General features: G+C 47.7%; 1 protein-coding gene across 1 annotated transcript in view; it reads left to right on the forward strand.

The window, feature by feature from the left end:
* The window catches only part of LOC135529357 (zinc finger FYVE domain-containing protein 1-like), a 32,193-nt gene extending 11,592 nt beyond the window's left edge, over positions 1-20,601 (forward strand). Inside the window, exons 8-12 of the mRNA XM_064958137.1 lie at positions 2,813-2,930; positions 12,007-12,177; positions 12,979-13,159; positions 15,961-16,074; positions 18,521-20,601. Coding sequence (XP_064814209.1) covers positions 2,813-2,930; positions 12,007-12,177; positions 12,979-13,159; positions 15,961-16,074; positions 18,521-18,855 — 919 coding nt within the window. The 3' untranslated portion in view covers positions 18,856-20,601. The remainder of the gene's footprint in view (positions 1-2,812; positions 2,931-12,006; positions 12,178-12,978; positions 13,160-15,960; positions 16,075-18,520) is intronic.

The following is a 20,601-nucleotide window of genomic DNA, read 5'->3' on the forward strand; positions in this document are numbered from 1 at the left end:
TATAATACTCATAAAACATAGTGAGTATATAATACTCATAAAACATGGTGAGTATATAATACTCATAAAACATAGTGAGTATATAATACTCATAAAGCATAGTGAGTATATAATACTCATAAAGCATAGTGAGTATATAATACCCATAAAATATAGTGAGTATATAATACTCATAAAATATAGTGAGTATATAATACTCATAAAATATAGTGAGTATATAATACTCATAAACTGATGTCATAGTGAGTATATAATACTCATAAAACATAGTGAGTATATAATACCCATAAAACATAGTGAGTATATAATACTCATAAAACATAGTGAGTATATAATACTCAAAAAACATAGTGAGTATATAATACCCATAAAACATAGTGAGTATATAATACTCATAAAACATAGTGAGTATATAATACTCAAACTGATGTCATAGTGAGTATATAATACTCATAAACTGATGTCATAGTGAGTATATAATACTCATAAAACATAGTGAGTATATAATACCCATAAAACATAGTGAGTATATAATACCCATAAAACATAGTGAGTATATAATACTCAAAAAACATAGTGAGTATATAATACCCATAAAACATAGTGAGTATATAATACTCATAAAACATAGTGAGTATATAATACTCAAACTGATGTCATAGTGAGTATATAATACTCATAAACTGATGTCATAGTGAGTATATAATACTCATAAAACATAGTGAGTATATAATACCCATAAAACATAGTGAGTATATAATACTCATAAAACATAGTGAGTATATAATACTCATAAAACATAGTGAGTATATAATACCCATAAAACATAGTGAGTATATAATACTCATAAAACATAGTGAGTATATAATACTCATAAACTGATGTCATAGTGAGTATATAATACTCATAAAACATAGTGAGTATATAATACTCATAAAATATAGTGAGTATATAATACTCATAAAATATAGTGAGTATATAATACTCATAAACTGATGTCATAGTGAGTATATAATACTCATAAAACATAGTGAGTATATAATACCCATAAAACATAGTGAGTATATAATACTCATAAAACATAGTGAGTATATAATACTCATAAAACATAGTGAGTATATAATACTCATAAAAAAAACATAGTGAGTATATAATACCCATACATAAAACATAGTGAGTATATAATACTCATAAAACATAGTGAGTATATAATACTCAAACTGATGTCATAGTGAGTATATAATACTCATAAACTGATGTCATAGTGAGTATATAATACTCATAAAACATAGTGAGTATATAATACTCATAAAACATAGTGAGTATATAATACTCATAAACTGATGTCATAGTGAGTATATAATACCCATAAAACATAGTGAGTATATAATACTCATGAAACATAGTGAGTATATAATACTCATAAAGCATAGTGAGTATATAATACTCATAAAACCTAGTGAGTATATAATACCCATAAAACATAGTGAGTATATAATACTCATAAAACATAGTGAGTATATAATACTCATAAAACATAGTGAGTATATAATACTCATAAAACATAGTGAGTATATAATACTCATAAAACATAGTGAGTATATAATACCCATAAAACATAGTGAGTATATAATACTCATAAAACATAGTGAGTATATAATACTCATAAAACATAGTGAGTATATAATACTCATAAAACATAGTGAGTATATAATACTCATAAAACATAGTGAGTATATAATACCCATAAAACATAGTGAGTATATAATACTCATAAAACATAGTGAGTATATAATACTCATAAAACATAGTGAGTATATAATACCCATAAAACATAGTGAGTATATAATACTCATAAAACATAGTGAGTATATAATACTCATAAACTGATGTCATAGTGAGTATATAATACTCATAAAACATAGTGAGTATATAATACTCATAAACTGATGTCATGGTGAGTATATAATACTCATAAAACATAGTGAGTATATAATACCCATAAAACATAGTGAGTATATAATACTCATAAAACATAGTGAGTATATAATACCCATAAAACATAGTGAGTATATAATACCCATAAAACATAGTGAGTATATAATACTCATAAAACATAGTGAGTATATAATACTCATAAAACATAGCGAGTATATAATACTCATAAAACATAGTGAGTATATAATACTCATAAACTGATGTCATAGTGAGTATATAATACCCATAAAACATAGTGGGTATATAATACTCATAAAACATAGTGAGTATATAATACTCATAAACTGATGTCATGGTGAGTATATAATACTCATAAAACATAGTGAGTATATAATACTCATAAAACATAGTGAGTATATAATACTCATAAAACATAGTGAGTATATAATACTCATAAAACATAGTGAGTATATAATACTCATAAAACATAGTGAGTATATAATACTCATAAAACATAGTGAGTATATAATACTCATAAAGCATAGTGAGTATATAATACTCATAAAACATAGTGAGTATATAATACTCATAAAACATAGTGAGTATATAATACTCATAAAACATAGTGAGTATATAATACTCATAAACTGATGTCATTGTGAGTATATAATACTCATAAAACACAGTGAGTATATAATACTCATAAACTGATGTCATTGTGAGTATATAATACTCATAAAACATAATGAAAGTCCTTTTATTTTTCTGACTTTCAATGTTTCAGCTGATCACATCTGATCTCTGATAGTATAACTGAGAGAGTGTGTTAGCTGAACTGAAGTAGTAGTGTTGTTGTTGTTGTTGCTGTTTACAGGTATGTGATAGAGTGTCCCAACTGTGGAGTGATCTACAGAAGTAGGCAGTACTGGTACGGGAACCAGGACCCAGTGGACACAGTGGTCAGGACTGAAATACAACACATCTGGCCTGGGGTAAGAACAACAGAGGGCTCCCCTACTTATGCCTGGGCCCGTTATTCATGCAGCGTCTCAGAGTAAGAGTGCTGTTCTATGGGCAGGTCCATGTCCTTTTAATCATTGGATCTAACAGGCAAAACTGATCCTTCATCAGCTCTCCTACTCTGAGAGAGATCTCTCCTACTCTGAGAGGGGAGGGGCATCTCTCCTACTCTGAGAGGCGAGGGGCATCACTCCTACTCTGAGAGGAGGGGCATCTCTCCTACTCTGAGAGGGGAGGGGCATCTCTCCTACTCTGAGAGGGGAGGGCATCTCTCCTACTCTGAGAGGGGAGGGGCATCTGATCCTACTCTGAGAGGGGAGGGGCATCTCTCCTACTCTGAGAGGGGAGGGGCATCTCTCCTACTCTGAGAGGGGAGGGGCATCTCTCCTACTCTGAGAGGCATCTCTCCTACTCTGAGAGGCGATGGGCATCTCTCCTCCTCTGAGAGGGGAGGGGCATCTCTCCTACTCTGAGAGGGGAGGGCATTTATCCTACTCTGAGAGGGGAGGGGCATCTCTAATACTCTGAGAGGAGGGGCATCTCTCCTACTCTGAGAGGGGAGGGGCATCTCTCCTACTCTGAGAGGGGAGGGGCATCTCCTACTCTGAGAGGGGAGGGGCATCTCCTACTCCAAGAGGCATCTCTCCTACTCTGAGAGGGGGGCATCTCTCCTACTCTGAGAGGGGAGGGGCATCTCTCCTACTCTGAGAGGGGAGGGGCATCTCTCCTACTCTGAGAGGGGAGGGGCATCTCCTACTCCGAGAGGCATCTCTCCTACTCTGAGAGGGGGGGCATCTCTCCTACTCTGAGAGGGGAGGGGCATCTCTCCTACTCTGAGAGGGGAGGGGCATCTCTCCTACTCTGAGAGGGGAGGGGCATCTCTCCTACTCTGAGAGGGGAGGGGCATCTCTCCTACTCTGAGAGGGGAGGGGCATCTCTCCTACTCTGAGAGGGGAGGGGCATCTCTCCTACTCTGAGAGGGGAGAGGCATCTCTCCTACTCTGAGAGGCGATGGGCATCTCTCCTCCTCTGAGAGGGGAGGGGCATCTCTCCTACTCTGAGAGGGGAGGGGCATCTCTCCTACTCTGAGAGGGGAGGGGCATCTCTCCTACTCTGAGAGGGGAGGGGCATCTCTCCTACTCTGAGAGGGGAGGGGCATCTCTCCTACTCTGAGAGGGGAGGGGCATCTCTCCTACTCTGAGAGGGAGGGGCATCTCCTACTCTGAGAGGCATCTCCTACTCTGGAGAGGAGTATATAATACTCATAAAACATAATGGGGCATGATCTCCTACTCTGAGAGGGGGGCATCTCTCCTACTCTGAGAGGGGGGGCATCTCTCCTACTACTGAGGGGAGGGGCATCTCTCCTACTCTGAGAGGGGAGGGGCATCTCTCCTACTCTGAGAGGGGAGGGGCATCTCTCCTACTCTGAGAGGGGAGGGGCATCTCTCCTACTCTGAGAGGGGAGGGGCATCTCTCCTACTCTGAGAGGGGAGGGGCATCTCTCCTACTCTGAGAGGGAGGGGCATCTCTCCTACTCTCTGATCTCTCCTACTCTGGAGGGGCATCTCTCCTACTCCTCTCCTACTCTGAGAGGAGGGGCATCTCTCCTACTCTGAGAGGGGGGCATCTCTCCTACTCAGAGGGGAGGGGCATCTCTCCTAATCTGAGAGGGGGAGGGGAGGGGCATCTCTCCTACTCTGAGAGGGGGGGCATCTCTCCTACTCTGAGAGGGGGGGCATCTCTCCTACTCTGAGAGGGGGGGGCATCTCTCCTACTCTGAGAGGGGAGGGGCATTTCTCCTACACTGAGAGGGGAGGGGCATTTCTCCTACACTGAGAGGGGATGGGCATTCTCCTACTCTGAGAGGGGGGCACTCTGAGAGGGAGGGCTCCTACTCTGAGAGGGGGGGCATCTCTCCTACTCTGAGAGGGGAGGGGGCATCTCTCCTACTCTGAGAGGGGAGGGGCATCTCTCCTACTCTGAGAGGGGAGGGGCATCTCTCCTACTCTGAGAGGGGAGGGGCATCTCTCCTACTCTGAGAGGGGGAGGGGCATCTCTCCTACTCTGAGAGGGGAGGGGCATCTCTCCTACTCTGAGAGGGGAGGGGCATCTCTCCTACTCTGAGAGGGGAGGGGCATCTCTCCTACTCTGAGAGGGGAGGGGCATCTCTCCTACTCTGAGAGGGGGGGGCATCTCTCCTCCCTCTGAGAGGAGGGGCATCTCTCCTCCTCTGAGACTCTGAGGGAGGGGCATCTCTCCTACTCTGAGAGGGGAGGGCATCTCCTACTCCGAGAGGCATCTCTCCTACTCTGAGAGGGGGGGGGCATCTCTCCTACTCTGAGAGGGGAGGGGCATCTCTCCTACTCTGAGAGGGGAGGGGCATCTCTCCTACTCTGAGAGGGGAGGGGGCATCTCCTACTCCGAGAGGCATCTCTCCTACTCTGAGAGGGGGGGGCATCTCTCCTACTCTGAGAGGGGAGGGGCATCTCTCCTACTCTGAGAGGGGAGGGGCATCTCTCCTACTCTGAGAGGGGAGGGGCATCTCTCCTACTCTGAGGGGAGGGGCATCTCTCCTACTCTGAGAGGGGAGGGGCATCTCTCCTACTCTGAGAGGCATCTCTCCTACTCTGAGAGGCGATGGGCATCTCTCCTCCTCTGAGAGGGGAGGGGCATCTCTCCTACTCTGAGAGGGGAGGGGCATCTCTCCTACTCTGAGAGGAGGGGCATCTCTCCTACTCTGAGAGGGGTGGGGCATCTCTCCTACTCTGAGAGGGGAGGGGCATCTCTCCTACTCTGAGAGGCATCTCTCCTACTCAGAGGGGAGGGGCATCTCTCCTACTCTGAGAGGCGATGGGCATCTCTCCTACTCTGAGAGGGGGCATCTCTCCTACTCTGAGAGGCGGGGGCATCTCTCCTACTCTGAGAGGGGGGGCATCTCTCCCTACTCTGAGAGGGGGGGCATCTCTTCTACTCTGAGAGGGGAGGGGCATCTCTCCTACTCTGAGAGGGGAGGGGCATCTCTCCTACTCTGAGAGGCATCTCTCCTACTCTGAGAGGGGGGGCATCTCTCCTACTCTGAGAGGCGAGGGGCATCTCTCCTACTCTGAGAGGGGGGGCATCTCTCCTACTCTGAGAGGGGAGGGGCATCTCTCCTACTCTGAGAGGGGAGGGGCATCTCTCCTACTCTGAGAGGGGGGGGCATCTCTCCTACTCTGAGGGGAGGGGCATCTCTCCTACTCTGAGAGGGGACTCTGAGAGGGGGGGCATCTCATTCTAGCCCTGCTGTAGAAGCTCTACACAGTTATTTTCTTTAGGCGAAGTCCCACACATTCCAGTTTGGCTGATGTTGAGAGAATGCATCTCTCCTACTCAGAGGGGAGGGGCATCTCTCCTAATCTGGAGAGGCGATGGGCATCTCTCCTACTCTGTAGAGGGGGGGCATCTCTCCTACTCTGAGAGGGGGGCATCTCTCCAAACTCTGAGAGGGGAGGGGCATTTCTCCTACACTGAGAGGGGATGGGCATTCTCCTACTCTGAGAGGGGGGGCATCTCTCCTACTCTGAGAGGGAATGGCATCTCTCCTACTCTGAGAGGGGGGCATCTCTCCTACTCTGAGAGGCATTTCTCCTGACTCTGAGAGGGAATGGCATCTCTCCTACTCTGAGAGGGGGCATCTCTCCTACTCTGAGAGGGAATGGCATCTCTCCTACTCTGTGAGGGGGGCATCTCTCCTACTCTGAGAGGGGAGGGGCATCTCTGTCTGAGAGGCGATGGGCATCTCTCCTACTCTGAGAGGGAGGGGCATCTCTCTTACTCTGAGACCTGTCTGGGAGGGGCATCTCTGACACCTGGTGATTTACTCGGGGCCTGAGAGGGGTCTGGGGCATTTACACTCTGAGACCTGTCTGGGGAGGGGCATCTCTCCTACTCTGAGAGGGGAGGGGCATCTCTCCTGACACTCTGAGAGGGCCTGTTGGAGGGGCATCTCTCCTACTCTGAGTGGGGAGGGCATCTCTCCTGTCTGGAGGGCCTGGGAGGGGCATCTCTCCTACTCTGAGAGGGGAAGGGCATCTCTCCTACTCTGAGAGGGGGGGGTCCTTGTTCTCACTTCATTCTAGCCCTGCTGTAGAAGCTCTACACAGTTATTTTCTTTAGGCGAAGTCCCACACATTCCAGAGGTGTCTGGTTGTTTCAGTTTGGCTGATGTTAAGCAGTTGTTTTAGTAAATGGATTAGAATGTACCACAATAAGCCATACATACTGACTGACCTCCCCGTCACTCCTGCTACCAGTCTTCCTCTCTCGTTCTCACTGGTGGTTTTATGTCAGTTGCTGTAAAGAGTCTCTCTGGGTTGGGGCGTTTGTATAAGAAAGCCTTGTGACGATATTTACTGTATTGGTAATAGGGCCTGTTGGTAATTCTGGATCCCATTATTTAATATGACACCTGTTTTTTATCTCACAAATGTTGATGCCCATGTAGAAGAATTGGTATGATGACAATAGTTTAAGACAAATTCTCATTTGTGGGTCTTCCTACACCAAACAAAAAATATCAACATGTTTCATGAGCTGAAATAAAAGATCCCAGAAATATTCCATATGCACACCTGTCTGGTATTTCTCTCAAATTTTGTGCACAAATTTGTTGGTGTGACATAACATATGACACCTGTCTGGTGATTTACAGGGTCTCAGGGCCTGTTGGTAATATGACACCTGTCTGGTGATTTACAGGGTCTCAGGGCCTGTTGGTAATATGACACCTGTCTGGTGATTTACAGGGTCTCGGGGCCTGTTGGTAATATGACACCTGTCTGGTGATTTACAGGGTCTCGGGGCCTGTTGGTAATATGACACCTGTCTGGTGATTTACAGGGTCTCAGGGCCTGTTGGTAATATGACACCTGTCTGGTGATTTACAGGGTCTCAGGGCCTGTTGGTAATATGACACCTGTCTGGTGATTTACAGGGTCTCAGGGCCTGTTGGTAATATGACACCTGTCTGGTGATTTACAGGGTCTCAGGGCCTGTTGGTAATATGACACCTGTCTGGTGATTTACAGGGTCTCAGGGCCTGTTGGTAATATGACACCTGTCTGGTGATTTACAGGGTCTCAGGGCCTGTTGGTAATATGACACCTGTCTGGTGATTTACAGGGTCTCAGGGCCTGTTGGTAATATGACACCTGTCTGGTGATTTACAGGGTCTCAGGGCCTGTTGGTAATATGACACCTGTCTGGTGATTTACAGGGTCTCAGGGCCTGTTGGTAATATGACACCTGTCTGGTGATTTACAGGGTCTCAGGGCCTGTTGGTAATATGACACCTGTCTGGTGATTTACAGGGTCTCAGGGCCTGTTGGTAATATGACACCTGTCTGGTGATTTACAGGGTCTCAGGGCCTGTTGGTAATATGACACCTGTCTGGTGATTTACAGGGTCTCAGGGCCTGTTGGTAATATGACACCTGTCTGGTGATTTACAGGGTCTCAGGGCCTGTTGGTAATATGACACCTGTCTGGTGATTTACAGGGTCTCAGGGCCTGTTGGTAATATGACACCTGTCTGGTGATTTACAGGGTCTCAGGGCCTGTTGGTAATATGACACCTGTCTGGTGATTTACAGGGTCTCAGGGCCTGTTGGTAATATGACACCTGTCTGGTGATTTACAGGGTCTCAGGGCCTGTTGGTAATATGACACCTGTCTGGTGATTTACAGGGTCTCAGGGCCTGTTGGTAATATGACACCTGTCTGGTGATTTACAGGGTCTCAGGGCCTGTTGGTAATATGACACCTGTCTGGTGATTTACAGGGTCTCAGGGCCTGTTGGTAATATGACACCTGTCTGGTGATTTACAGGGTCTCAGGGCCTGTTGGTAATATGACACCTGTCTGGTGATTTACAGGGTCTCAGGGCCTGTTGGTAATATGACACCTGTCTGGTGATTTACAGGGTCTCAGGGCCTGTTGGTAATATGACACCTGTCTGGTGATTTACAGGGTCTCAGGGCCTGTTGGTAATATGACACCTGTCTGGTGATTTACAGGGTCTCAGGGCCTGTTGGTAATATGACACCTGTCTGGTGATTTACAGGGTCTCGGGGCCTGTTGGTAATATGACACCTGTCTGGTGATTTACAGGGTCTCGGGGCCTGTTGGTAATATGACACCTGTCTGGTGATTTACAGGGTCTCAGGGCCTGTTGGTAATATGACACCTGTCTGGTGATTTACAGGGTCTCAGGGCCTGTTGGTAATATGACACCTGTCTGGTGATTTACAGGGTCTCGGGGCCTGTTGGTAATATGACACCTGTCTGGTGATTTACAGGGTCTCAGGGCCTGTTGGTAATATGACACCTGTCTGGTGATTTACAGGGTCTCAGGGCCTGTTGGTAATATGACACCTGTCTGGTGATTTACAGGGTCTCAGGGCCTGTTGGTAATATGACACCTGTCTGGTGATTTACAGGGTCTCGGGGCCTGTTGGTAATATGACACCTGTCTGGTGATTTACAGGGTCTCAGGGCCTGTTGGTAATATGACACCTGTCTGGTGATTTACAGGGTCTCAGGGCCTGTTGGTAATATGACACCTGTCTGGTGATTTACAGGGTCTCGGGGCCTGTTGGTAATATGACACCTGTCTGGTGATTTACAGGGTCTCAGGGCCTGTTGGTAATATGACACCTGTCTGGTGATTTACAGGGTCTCAGGGCCTGTTGGTAATATGACACCTGTCTGGTGATTTACAGGGTCTCAGGGCCTGTTGGTAATATGACACCTGTCTGGTGATTTACAGGGTCTCGGGGCCTGTTGGTAATATGACACCTGTCTGGTGATTTACAGGGTCTCAGGGCCTGTTGGTAATATGACACCTGTCTGGTGATTTACAGGGTCTCAGGGCCTGTTGGTAATATGACACCTGTCTGGTGATTTACAGGGTCTCAGGGCCTGTTGGTAATATGACACCTGTCTGGTGATTTACAGGGTCTCAGGGCCTGTTGGTAATATGACACCTGTCTGGTGATTTACAGGGTCTCGGGGCCTGTTGGTAATATGACACCTGTCTGGTGATTTACAGGGTCTCAGGGCCTGTTGGTAATATGACACCTGTCTGGTGATTTACAGGGTCTCGGGGCCTGTTGGTAATATGACACCTGTCTGGTGATTTACAGGGTCTCAGGGCCTGTTGGTAATATGACACCTGCCTTCTGTTTCAGATTACTTGCTCTAACCAGTTTGTTGAATATGTCAATACATTAATTACTTTCTAAATTAATGCAATTTTTGTCTTCTTTAAATTTGGTCAAAAATAACTGTAAATCAAGTTTTCAATTTCCATGCTATATTTAACGTTGCCTATTATTCACAAATACTACTTTTATTCCACTTGTATGAGGGCGAGACGAGGTAGGGTTTAGGTTCTGGTCCACTTGTATGAGGGCGAGACGAGGTTGAGTTTCGGTTCTGGTCCACTTGTATGAGGGCGAGAGGGGGTAGGGTTTAGGTTCTGGTCCACTTGTATGAGGGCGAGACGAGGTAGAGTTTAGGTTCTGGTCCACTTGTATGAGGGCTAGACGGGGTAGGGTTTAGGTTCTGGTCCACTTGTATGAGGGCTAGACGGGGTAGGGTTTAGGTTCTGGTCCACTTGTATGAGGGCTAGACGGGGTAGGGTTTAGGTTCTGGTCCACTTGTATGAGGGCGAGACAGGGTAGAGTTAGGTTCTGGTCCACTTGTATGAGGGATTTATGCGACGGGGTAGAGTTTAGGTTCTGGTCCAGTTGTATGAGGGCGAGACGGGGTAGGGTTTAGGTTCTGGTCCACTTGTATGAGGGCGAGACGGGGTATGGTTTAGGTTCTGGTCCACTTGTATGAGGGCTAGACGGGGTAGGGTTTAGGTTCTGGTCCACTTGTATGAGGACGAGACGAGGTAGTTTAGGTTCTGGTCCACTTGTATGAGGGCGAGACGGGGTAGAGTTAGGTTCTGGTCCACTTGTATGAGGGCGAGACGGGGTAGGGTTTAGGTTCTGGTCCACTTGTATGAGGGCGAGAGGACATGACCATAAAGACATTGATTTGTTTCTTGCTCCATATTTGTAATGTCTTGGTGGACTGCAACTGTTTCCCTGTGTAGAGCAATATGTACACCTACCAGGAGAGTCACCCTTCACCCTGCCAATAACAATGTCTCTCACCTCCATCCCCCTCGCTCTCTCTCTCCCCCTTCTCTCTCCTCCCTCTTCTTCTCTCTCCCCCTTCTCTCTCCTCCCTCTTCTCTCTCCCCCTTCTCTTTCCTCCCTCTTCTCTTCTCCTCCCCCTTCTCTTTCCTCCCTCTTCTCCTCCCCCTTCTCTCTCCTCCCTCTTCTCTCTCCCCTTCTCTCTCCTCTCTCTTTTCTCTCCCCCTTCTCTCTCCCTCTCTTTCTCTCCCTCTTCTCTCTCCCCCTTCTCTCTCCTTGCTCTTCTCTCTCCCCCTTCTCTTTCCTCCCTCTTCTCTCTCCTCGCTCTTCTCTTTCCTCCCCTTCTCTCTCCCTCTTCTCTCTCCTCCCCCTTCTCTTTCCTCCCTCTTCCTATCTCCCCCTTCTCTTTCTCTCATCTCTCCCCTTCTCCCTCCTCCCCTCCCTTCTCTCCCTTGCTCTTGCCCCTTTTCTCTCTCCTCCCTCTTCTCTCTCCCCTCTCTCCTCCTTCTCTTTCCTCCCTCTTCTCTCTCCCCCTTCTCTCTCCTCGCTCTTCTCTCTCCCCCTTCTCTCCTCGCTCTTCTCTCTCCCCTTCTCTCTCCTCCCGCTTCTCTCTCCCCCTTCTCTCCTCACTCTTCTCTCTCCCTTTCTCCCTCTTTTCTCTCCTCTCCTCTTCTCTCATCCCCCTTCCCTCCTCCCTCTTCCTCCCTTCTCTCCCTTGCTCTTGCCCCTTCTCTCCCTTCTCTCCCTTGCTCTTGCCCACTTCTCTCGCTCACTGCTTCTCCACCCCCTCTCTCCTCCCTCTTCTCTCTCCCCCTCCCTCTTCTCTCCCTCTCTCCTTCTCCCGTCTCTCTCTCCTCTCCAGTCGGATGGTTTTCTGAAGGACAACAACAATGCAGCTCAGCGACTGTTGGACGGTGTGAACTACATCTCCCAGAGTGTGTCAGAGCTCAGTGTGAAACCTGCCAAAGCCGTCACTTCCTGGCTGACCGACCAGATTGCCCCGGCCTACTGGAAACCCAACTCCCTCATCCTGGTACGTGGTCCTCACAGCCATCGGGACACACAGGTTTAGACACAGCGTGGATCCGATCATGGGATCCCATTCCTAGCCAGTCATTCCCTAAATTGAGGTATTATGCCTCATCTGTGCAGTGAACATGTTTGGACATATTCATGTTGTCATGGATTATTGTTTGACTGTGTAAAGACTGTCCATTTCTCTTATGACTGTGTAAAGGGGCGGCAGGGTAGCCTAGTGGTTAGAGTGTTGGACTAGTAACCGAAAGGTTGCAAGTTCAAATCCCCGAGCTGACAAGGTACAAATCTGTCGTTCTGCCCCTGAACAGGCAGTTAACCCACTGCTCCTAGGCCGTCATTGAAAATAAGAATTTGTTCTTAACTGACTTGCCTGGTTAAATAAAGGTAAAATAAATAAAACATATATATAAAAAAAGACTGTCCATTTCTCTTATGTGTGCTTGTGTTTTCAGCCTGTGATATAATCTCTCTCCTGTGCTCTCTGTGTCCTCTGTACTCTCTGTGTCCTCTGTACTCTCTGTGTCTCTGTACTCTCTGTGTCTCTGTACTCTCTGTGTTCTGTGTCTCTGTGTCTCTGTGGTCTCTGTGTCTCTGTACTCTCTGTGTCTCTGTGTCTCTGTGCTCTCTGTGTCTCTGTGGTCTCTGTGTCTCCGTGTCTCTGTGGTCTCTGTGTCCTCTGTGCTCTCTGTGTCTCTGTGCTCTCTGTGTCTCTGTGTCTCTGTGCTCTCTGTGTCTCTGTGTCCTCTGTGCTCTCTGTGGTCTTCGTGTCTCTGTGGTCTCCGTGTCTCTGTAACAGAAATGTTCTAAGTGCAGTGAGGTGTTCCAGGACAACGATACTAAGCACCACTGCCGTGCCTGTGGAGAGGGCTTCTGTGACGGCTGCTCCACCAAGAACCGCCCTGTTCCTGAGAGGGGCTGGGGGCTCGCCCCCGTACGGGTCTGTGATGCCTGCTTTCTGAACCGCATCGTCTCAGAAGGTGAGGACGTCGTTGCATATTACATTTACATTTAAGTCATTTAGCAGACGCTCTTATCCAGAGCGACTTACAAATTGGTGAATTCACCTTCTGACATCCAGTATCAAACATGATGTCGACAGTTATCCTATGATGTCCCAATAGGTCTTTAAAGAATACTCTTAGAAAAACCTGGATGTCACATGAACATCAACATTAGGCGGTAAATCATCAAATCATATGTTATTTGTCACATGCGCCGAATATAACGGGTGTAGTAGACCTCACAGTGAAATGCTGAATACAACAGGTGTAGGTAGACCTCACAGTGAAATGCTGAATACAACAGGTGTAGTAGACCTCACAGTGAAATGCTGAATACAACAGGTGTAGTAGACCTCACAGTGAAATGCTGAATATAACAGGTGTAGTAGACCTTACAGTGAAATGATGAATACAACAGGTGTAGTAGACCTCACAGTGAAATGCTGAATACAACAGGTGTAGTAGACCTCACAGTGAAATGCTGAATACAACAGGTGTAGTAGACCTCACAGTGAAATGCTGAATACAACAGGTGTAGTGAAATGCTGACCTTCACAGTGAAATGCTGAATACAACAGGTGTAGTAGACCTCACAGTGAAATGCTGAACACAACAGGTGTACAACAGGTGTAGACCTCACAGTGAAATGCTGAATACAACAGGTGTAGTAGACCTCACAGTGAAATGCTGAATATAACAGGTGTAGTAGACCTCACAGTGAAATGCTGAATACAACAGGTGTAGTAGACCTCACAGTGAAATGCTGAACACAACAGGTGTAGTAGACCTCACAGTGAAATGCTGAATACTCACAGGTGTAGTAGACCTCACAGTGAAATGCTGAATACAACAGGTGTAGTAGACCTCACAGTGAAATGCTGAATACAACAGGTGTAGTAGACCTCACAGTGAAATGCTGAATACAACAGGTGTAGTAGACCTCACAGTGAAATGCTGAATACAACAGGTGTAGTAGACCTCACAGTGAAATGATGAATACAACAGGTGTAGTAGACCTCACAGTGAAATGCTGAATACAACAGGTGTAGTAGACCTCACAGTGAAATGCTGAATACAACAGGTGTAGTAGACCTCACAGTGAAATGCTGAATACAACAGGTGTAGTAGACCTCACAGTGAAATGCTGAATACAACAGGTGTAGTAGACCTCACAGTGAAATGCTGAATATAACAGGTGTAGTAGACCTTACAGTGAAATGCTGAATACAACAGGTGTAGTAGACCTCACAGTGAAATGCTGAATACAACAGGTGTAGTAGGCCTTAGTAGACCTCACAGTGAAATGCTGAATACAACAGGTGTAGTAGACCTCACAGTGAAATGCTGAATACAACAGGTGTAGTAGACCTCACAGTGAAATGCTGAATACAACAGGTGTAGTAGACCTTACAGTGAAATGCTGAATACAACAGGTGTAGTAGACCTCACAGTGAAATGCTGAATACAACAGGTGTAGTAGACCTCACAGTGAAATGCTGAATACAACAGGTGTAGTAGACCTCACAGTGAAATGCTGAATACAACAGGTGTAGTAGACCTCACAGTGAAATGCTGAATACAACAGGTGTAGTAGACCTCACAGTGAAATGCTGAATACAACAGGTGTAGGTAGACCTCACAGTGAAATGCTGAATACAACAGGTGTAGTAGACCTCACAGTGAAATGCTGAATACAACAGGTGTAGTAGACCTCACAGTGAAATGCTGAATACAACAGGTGTAGTAGACCTCACAGTGAAATGCTGAATACAACAGGTGTAGTAGACCTCACAGTGAAATGCTGAATACAACAGGTGTAGTAGACCTCACAGTAAAATGCTGAATACAACAGGTGTAGTAGACCTCACAGTGAAATGCTGAATACAACAGGTGTAGTAGACCTCACAGTGAAATGCTGAATACAACAGGTGTAGTAGACCTCACAGTGAAACGCTGAATACAACAGGTGTAGTAGACCTCACAGTGAAATGCTGAATACAACAGGTGTAGTAGACCTCACAGTGAAATGCTGAATACAACAGGTGTAGTAGACCTCCCAGTGAAATGCTGAATACAACAGGTGTAGTAGACCTCACAGTGAAATGCTGAATACAACAGGTGTAGTAGACCTCACAGTGAAATGCTGAATACAACAGGTGTAGTAGACCTCACAGTGAAATACTGAAATACAGTTGTAGTAACCTCAGGTCTGAATATAACAGGTGCAGTAGACCTTACAGTGAAATGCTGAATATAACAGGTGCAGTAGACTAAACGCTTACTGACAGACCATTAACCAACAATGCAATTTTAAGAATAAACAAGTGTTAAGTATTTACTAAATAAATTGAAGTAAACAATAAATAATAAAATAACAGTAATGAGGCTGTATAGAGGAGGTACCGGCAGAGTCAATGTGCGGGGGGCACAGGTTAGTCGAGGTAACATGTTGGTTTTACAGACTCGGTCAGGGACAGGTTGAAAATGTCAGTGAAGACACCTGCCAGTTGGTCAGCTCATGCTCTGAGTACACATCCTGGTAATCCGTCTGGCCCTGTGTCCTTGTGAATGTTGACCTGTTTAAAGGTTTTACATCGGCTACGGAGAGCGTGATCACACAGTCCTCCGGAAACAGCTGGTGCTCTCATGCATGCTTCAGTGTTGCTTGCCTCAATGTTTTCCCCCTTTTTACTTTTTGTTTTTCCTTCTCTTATTTTCTGGTTGCCATATCTTATGAATAATATTTGTTTCTCCTTCCTTCTGTGTGTGTGTTGCAGAGCTGCTGGATGCAGCGTTGGAGGAGGAGGAAGGAGGGACACTCAGTAGGAGAGTAGGAGAGGCTGTTCAGAATACACTGGGAGCTGTGGTCACTGCTACATACATCCCTCTGGGTGAGTACTGTAGTCTAGATTACGCTGTGGTCACTGCTACATACATCCCTCTGGGTGAGTACTGTAGTCTAGATTACGCTGTGGTCACTGCTACATACATCCCTCTGGGTGAGTACTGTAGTCTAGATTACGCTGTGGTCACCAATACATACATCCCTCTGGGTGAGTACTGTAGTCTAGATTACGCTGTGGTCACCAATACATACATCCCTCTGGGTGAGTACTGTAGCCCTCTGGGTGAGTACTGTAGCCCTCTGGGTGAGTACTGTAGTCTAGATTACGCTGTGGTCACTGCTACATACATCCCTCTGGGTGAGTACTGCAGTCTAGATTACGCTGTGGTCACCAATAGACCTCACAGTGAAATGCGGTCACGCGACTCCCTGTGCAGCAGGCCGCGGTCACGCGACTCCCTGTGCAGCAGGCCGCGGTCACGCGACTCCCTGTGCAGCAGGCCGCGGTCACGCGACTCCCTGTGCAGCAGGCCGCGGTCACGCGACTCCCTGTGCAGCAGGCCGCGGTCACGCGACTCCCTGTGCAGCAGGCCGCGGTCACGCGACTCCCTGTGCAGCAGGCCGCGGTCACGCGACTCCCTGTGCAGCAGGCCGCGGTCACGCGACTCCCTGTGCAGCAGGCCGCGGTCACGCGACTCCCTGTGCAGCAGGCCGCGGTCACGCGACTCCCTGTGCAGCAGGCCGCGGTCACGCGACTCCCTGTGCAGCAGGCCGCGGTCACGCGACTCCCTGTGCAGCAGGCCGCGGTCACGCGACTCCCTGTGCAGCAGGCCGCGGTCACGCGACTCCCTGTGCAGCAGGCCGCGGTCACGCGACTCCCTGTGCAGCAGGCCGCGGTCACGCGACTCCCTGTGCAGCAGGCCGCGGTCACGCGACTCCCTGTGCAGCAGGCCGCGGTCACGCGACTCCCTGTGCAGCAGGCCGCGGTCACGCGACTCCCTGTGCAGCAGGCCGCGGTCACGCGACTCCCTGTGCAGCAGGCCGCGGTCACGGACTCCCTGTCACGCGACTCCCTGTGCAGCAGGCCGCGGTCACGCGACTCCCTGTGCAGCAGGCCGCGGGCCACGCGACTCCCTGGGCAGCAGGCCGCGGTCACGCGACTCCTGGGCAGCAGGCCGCGGTCACGCGACTCCCTGGGCAGCAGGCCGCGGTCACGCGACTCCCTGGGCAGCAGGCCGCGGTCACGCGACTCCCTGGGCAGCAGGCCGCGGTCACGCGACTCCCTGTGCAGCAGGCCGCGGTCACGCGACTCCCTGTGCAGCAGGCCGCGGTCACGCGACTCCCTGTGCAGCAGGCCGCGGTCACGCGACTCCCTGTGCAGCAGGCCGCGGTCACGCGACTCCCTGGGCAGCAGGCCGCGGTCACGCGACTCCCTGGGCAGCAGGCCGCGGTCACGCGACTCCTGTGCAGCAGGCCAGCAGGCCGCGGCCGCGGTCACGCGACTCCCTGTGCAGCAGGCCGCGGTCACGCGACTCCCTGGGCAGCAGGCCGCGGTCACGCGACTCCCTGGGCAGCAGGCCGCGGTCACGCGACTCCCTGGGCAGCAGGCCGCGGTCACGCGACTCCCTGGGCAGCAGGCCGCTGTGCAGCAGGCCGCGGTCTCCCTGTGCAGCAGGCCGCGGTCACGCGACTCCCTGTGCAGCAGGCCGACTCCCTGTGCAGCAGGCCGCGCGACTCCCTGTGCAGCAGGCCGCGGTCACGCGACTCCCTGTGCAGCAGGCCGCGGTCACGCGACTCCCTGTGCAGCAGGCCGCGGTCACGCGACTCCCTGTGCAGCAGGCCGCGGTCACGCGACTCCCTGTGCAGCAGGCCGCGGTCACGCGACTCCCTGTGCAGCAGGCCGCGGTCACGCGACTCCCTGTGCAGCAGGCCGCGGTCACGCGACTCCCTGTGCAGCAGGCCGCGGTCACGCGACTCCCTGTCTGTAGGAGCAGGGTGGTGTACGTAATTAACTGCAAGGTCAATAAGAGAGAAGGTTGAACAGATTTAAAGGTGCAATATGCAGAAATCACTCCGCCTTCTCCCGAGTGCTAAAATTCTAAATGGTTTGCCTGAGTTCAGTGTATGTGACAAAACAAGCAGTCATTGTATCATCTAAAAAATATATTTTCATTAAACCAAAAATACATTTTCAGCTGTTTTGAAGCTGGATTACAAAAATAACAGACGCCAACAAAAACAACTGAATTTAAGACCGGGAAGCATAGAAATAGAGCGGATATGCAGCTTGCTTTCAATGAGAATGACAGATCTATAACTCGCGCTTCTATGTGAATTTGGTCGGGTCGCCCAAAAATTGACATATATTGTAGCTTTTAATAGAGGCTTAAGAGGGAAAACTGTGATGGGTCACTTTGACATAGCCATGTCTTCCAAAACTAAAGTGTGTGCGTGTCTGGGTATAACTGTGTGTCCTCTCCTCTCCCTCCTAGGTCTGATGAAGGATGCAGCTCGTCCAGCCTACTGGGTTCCAGACCAAGATATCCGATGCTGCTGTGAGTGTCAGAGAGACTTCTCTGCCCCGCGTCTCTCCATCCACCACTGCAGGGCCTGCGGCCAGGGAGGGTGGGTCGACTGCTCCCCTGAACGCAGAGCGGTGCCCTCTAGGGGTTGGGACCACCCGGTGCGTGTCTGCAACACCTGCCTCCAGAAACCGGGGGGACCTCTAGTAGGAGATAGGGAACATATTGGCACCCTATTCAAAAGTAGGGCACTATATATGGACTGGGACGCAACCAGAGAGACAGTTAAGGGTTGTGTTCATTAGGCTCGAAATGGAAGAAAATACTCCAAAACAGGGAGGGAACTATCTGTACTTGTCCAATAAGAAAGCTTCTAAACCTTTTTTTTTGCTACTACGGTGTGCCCTAATGAACACGACCCAGGTTCCACCTAACGCTGTGGAACTCCCAGTCTCTCTGTGGCTCGGGCCAGGGAGTTCTTGTTAGTCATTGTGATGTCATCCGTCCTAAAGCCATTGGGTGTCACTTCATCCGAGAGGGAGAGAGTTACGTTCCATGGCTTTAAAGAAGTCCATTCCATGTTTTAAGATGATTAGCCTGAATAACTACCAATCTGTATAATAATCTCGGACGCTGGGTGGTTGTATATGAGCTTTTTAAACGGCACAGACAGACAATAATAGAATAGCGTTAATTCCATATATACACTACCAGTCAAAAGTTTGGACACACCTACTCATTCAAGGGTTTTTCTTTATTTTCTACATTGTAGAATAATAGTGAAGACATCAAAACTATGAAATAACACATAGAATCATGTAGTAACCAAAAAAACGTGTTCAACAAATCAAGCATTCCAGGTGAAGCTGGTTGAGAGAATGCCAAGAGTGTGCAACGCTGTCAAGGCAAAGGGTGGCTACTTTGAAGAATCTCAAATACATTTTGATTTGTTTAACACTTTTTTGACTGTAATAATATGAGAAGTTTACTACAGTGGGGGAAAAGTGATTTGTTTTGTATAACATGGCCTCTTTTTGTTTTGTAAACAGTATACAATACTATCTCAAGCCCCATTTCTACCTGGTGCTAACATGGGTCCTGATCTTGACTACATTCTGATTTTCCCACATTTCTAAAAATGTGTCCGTTATCCATCCACTGTGTCCGTTATCCATCTACTGTGTCCGTTATTCATCCACTGTGTCTGCGTTGTGACCAAATTTCTTCGTCCACTTTATCAAAAATGATTTCACAGCTATTCTTTCAAAAACATTATATATTTTAAAGACACATATTGATGTAATCAGTCAATCGTGCCACCTGTCGATGATTTAAATGGTTTCTCTGTCCAGATCTGTCGACACTTGTAAGATATCCAGACAATGAGCGTCTGACTACCTCCAGGGGTGGGCAGGATGATCGGATCACAATGAGTCTTTTTTGATCGTCTACACCAGTCTGAAAATGTGGGCACAATCAGAATGTGGACAAGATCAGGACAAAGGACGCAAGTTAAAACCAGGTATAAACAGGGCTGCAGACTGACTGTCGAATAGATTGCTGAGTGGGAACCATGGAACCATGGAATGATTAGAATGTGAACCATTCTAATTCTACAATATAAGTTGCCTTCAAATAGTGAATGGCTCACAGTGTGTAGAATAGCTTGATTGAAAGGATATCAACACTCTTTGGGGCTGGACCCTGAAACATTCAGTTCATAGTATATAAACCATCACACCACCTGAGACTGTGGTAGCTAGCTGTGCTTAATAATATTAGCTGAAATTATCTAGCCTGGTCTCAGATCTGTTCGTGCTGTTTTGATGACACTTACAATAGGAGTTGGCGAAACACATTTTAGGTCCCAGGCTAAAAAGTATGGGGTAGGTGCAGAGGAACTGACTGGAATCACTGGAACAGGCATCATCTCATATAGAACACTGCTTAAGATAGACTGAAGATCAGAACCATTTGTCTGTTTTAATGTACCATGTGTGCTTACGTAATAAACTTGACAACCTCAGGGTGTGGTTCTAGAACAAGCAGAA

This window comes from Oncorhynchus masou, unplaced genomic scaffold, assembly GCF_036934945.1.
Source record: "Oncorhynchus masou masou isolate Uvic2021 unplaced genomic scaffold, UVic_Omas_1.1 unplaced_scaffold_1146, whole genome shotgun sequence".
In the NCBI taxonomy this organism is placed as follows: domain Eukaryota; kingdom Metazoa; phylum Chordata; class Actinopteri; order Salmoniformes; family Salmonidae; genus Oncorhynchus; species Oncorhynchus masou.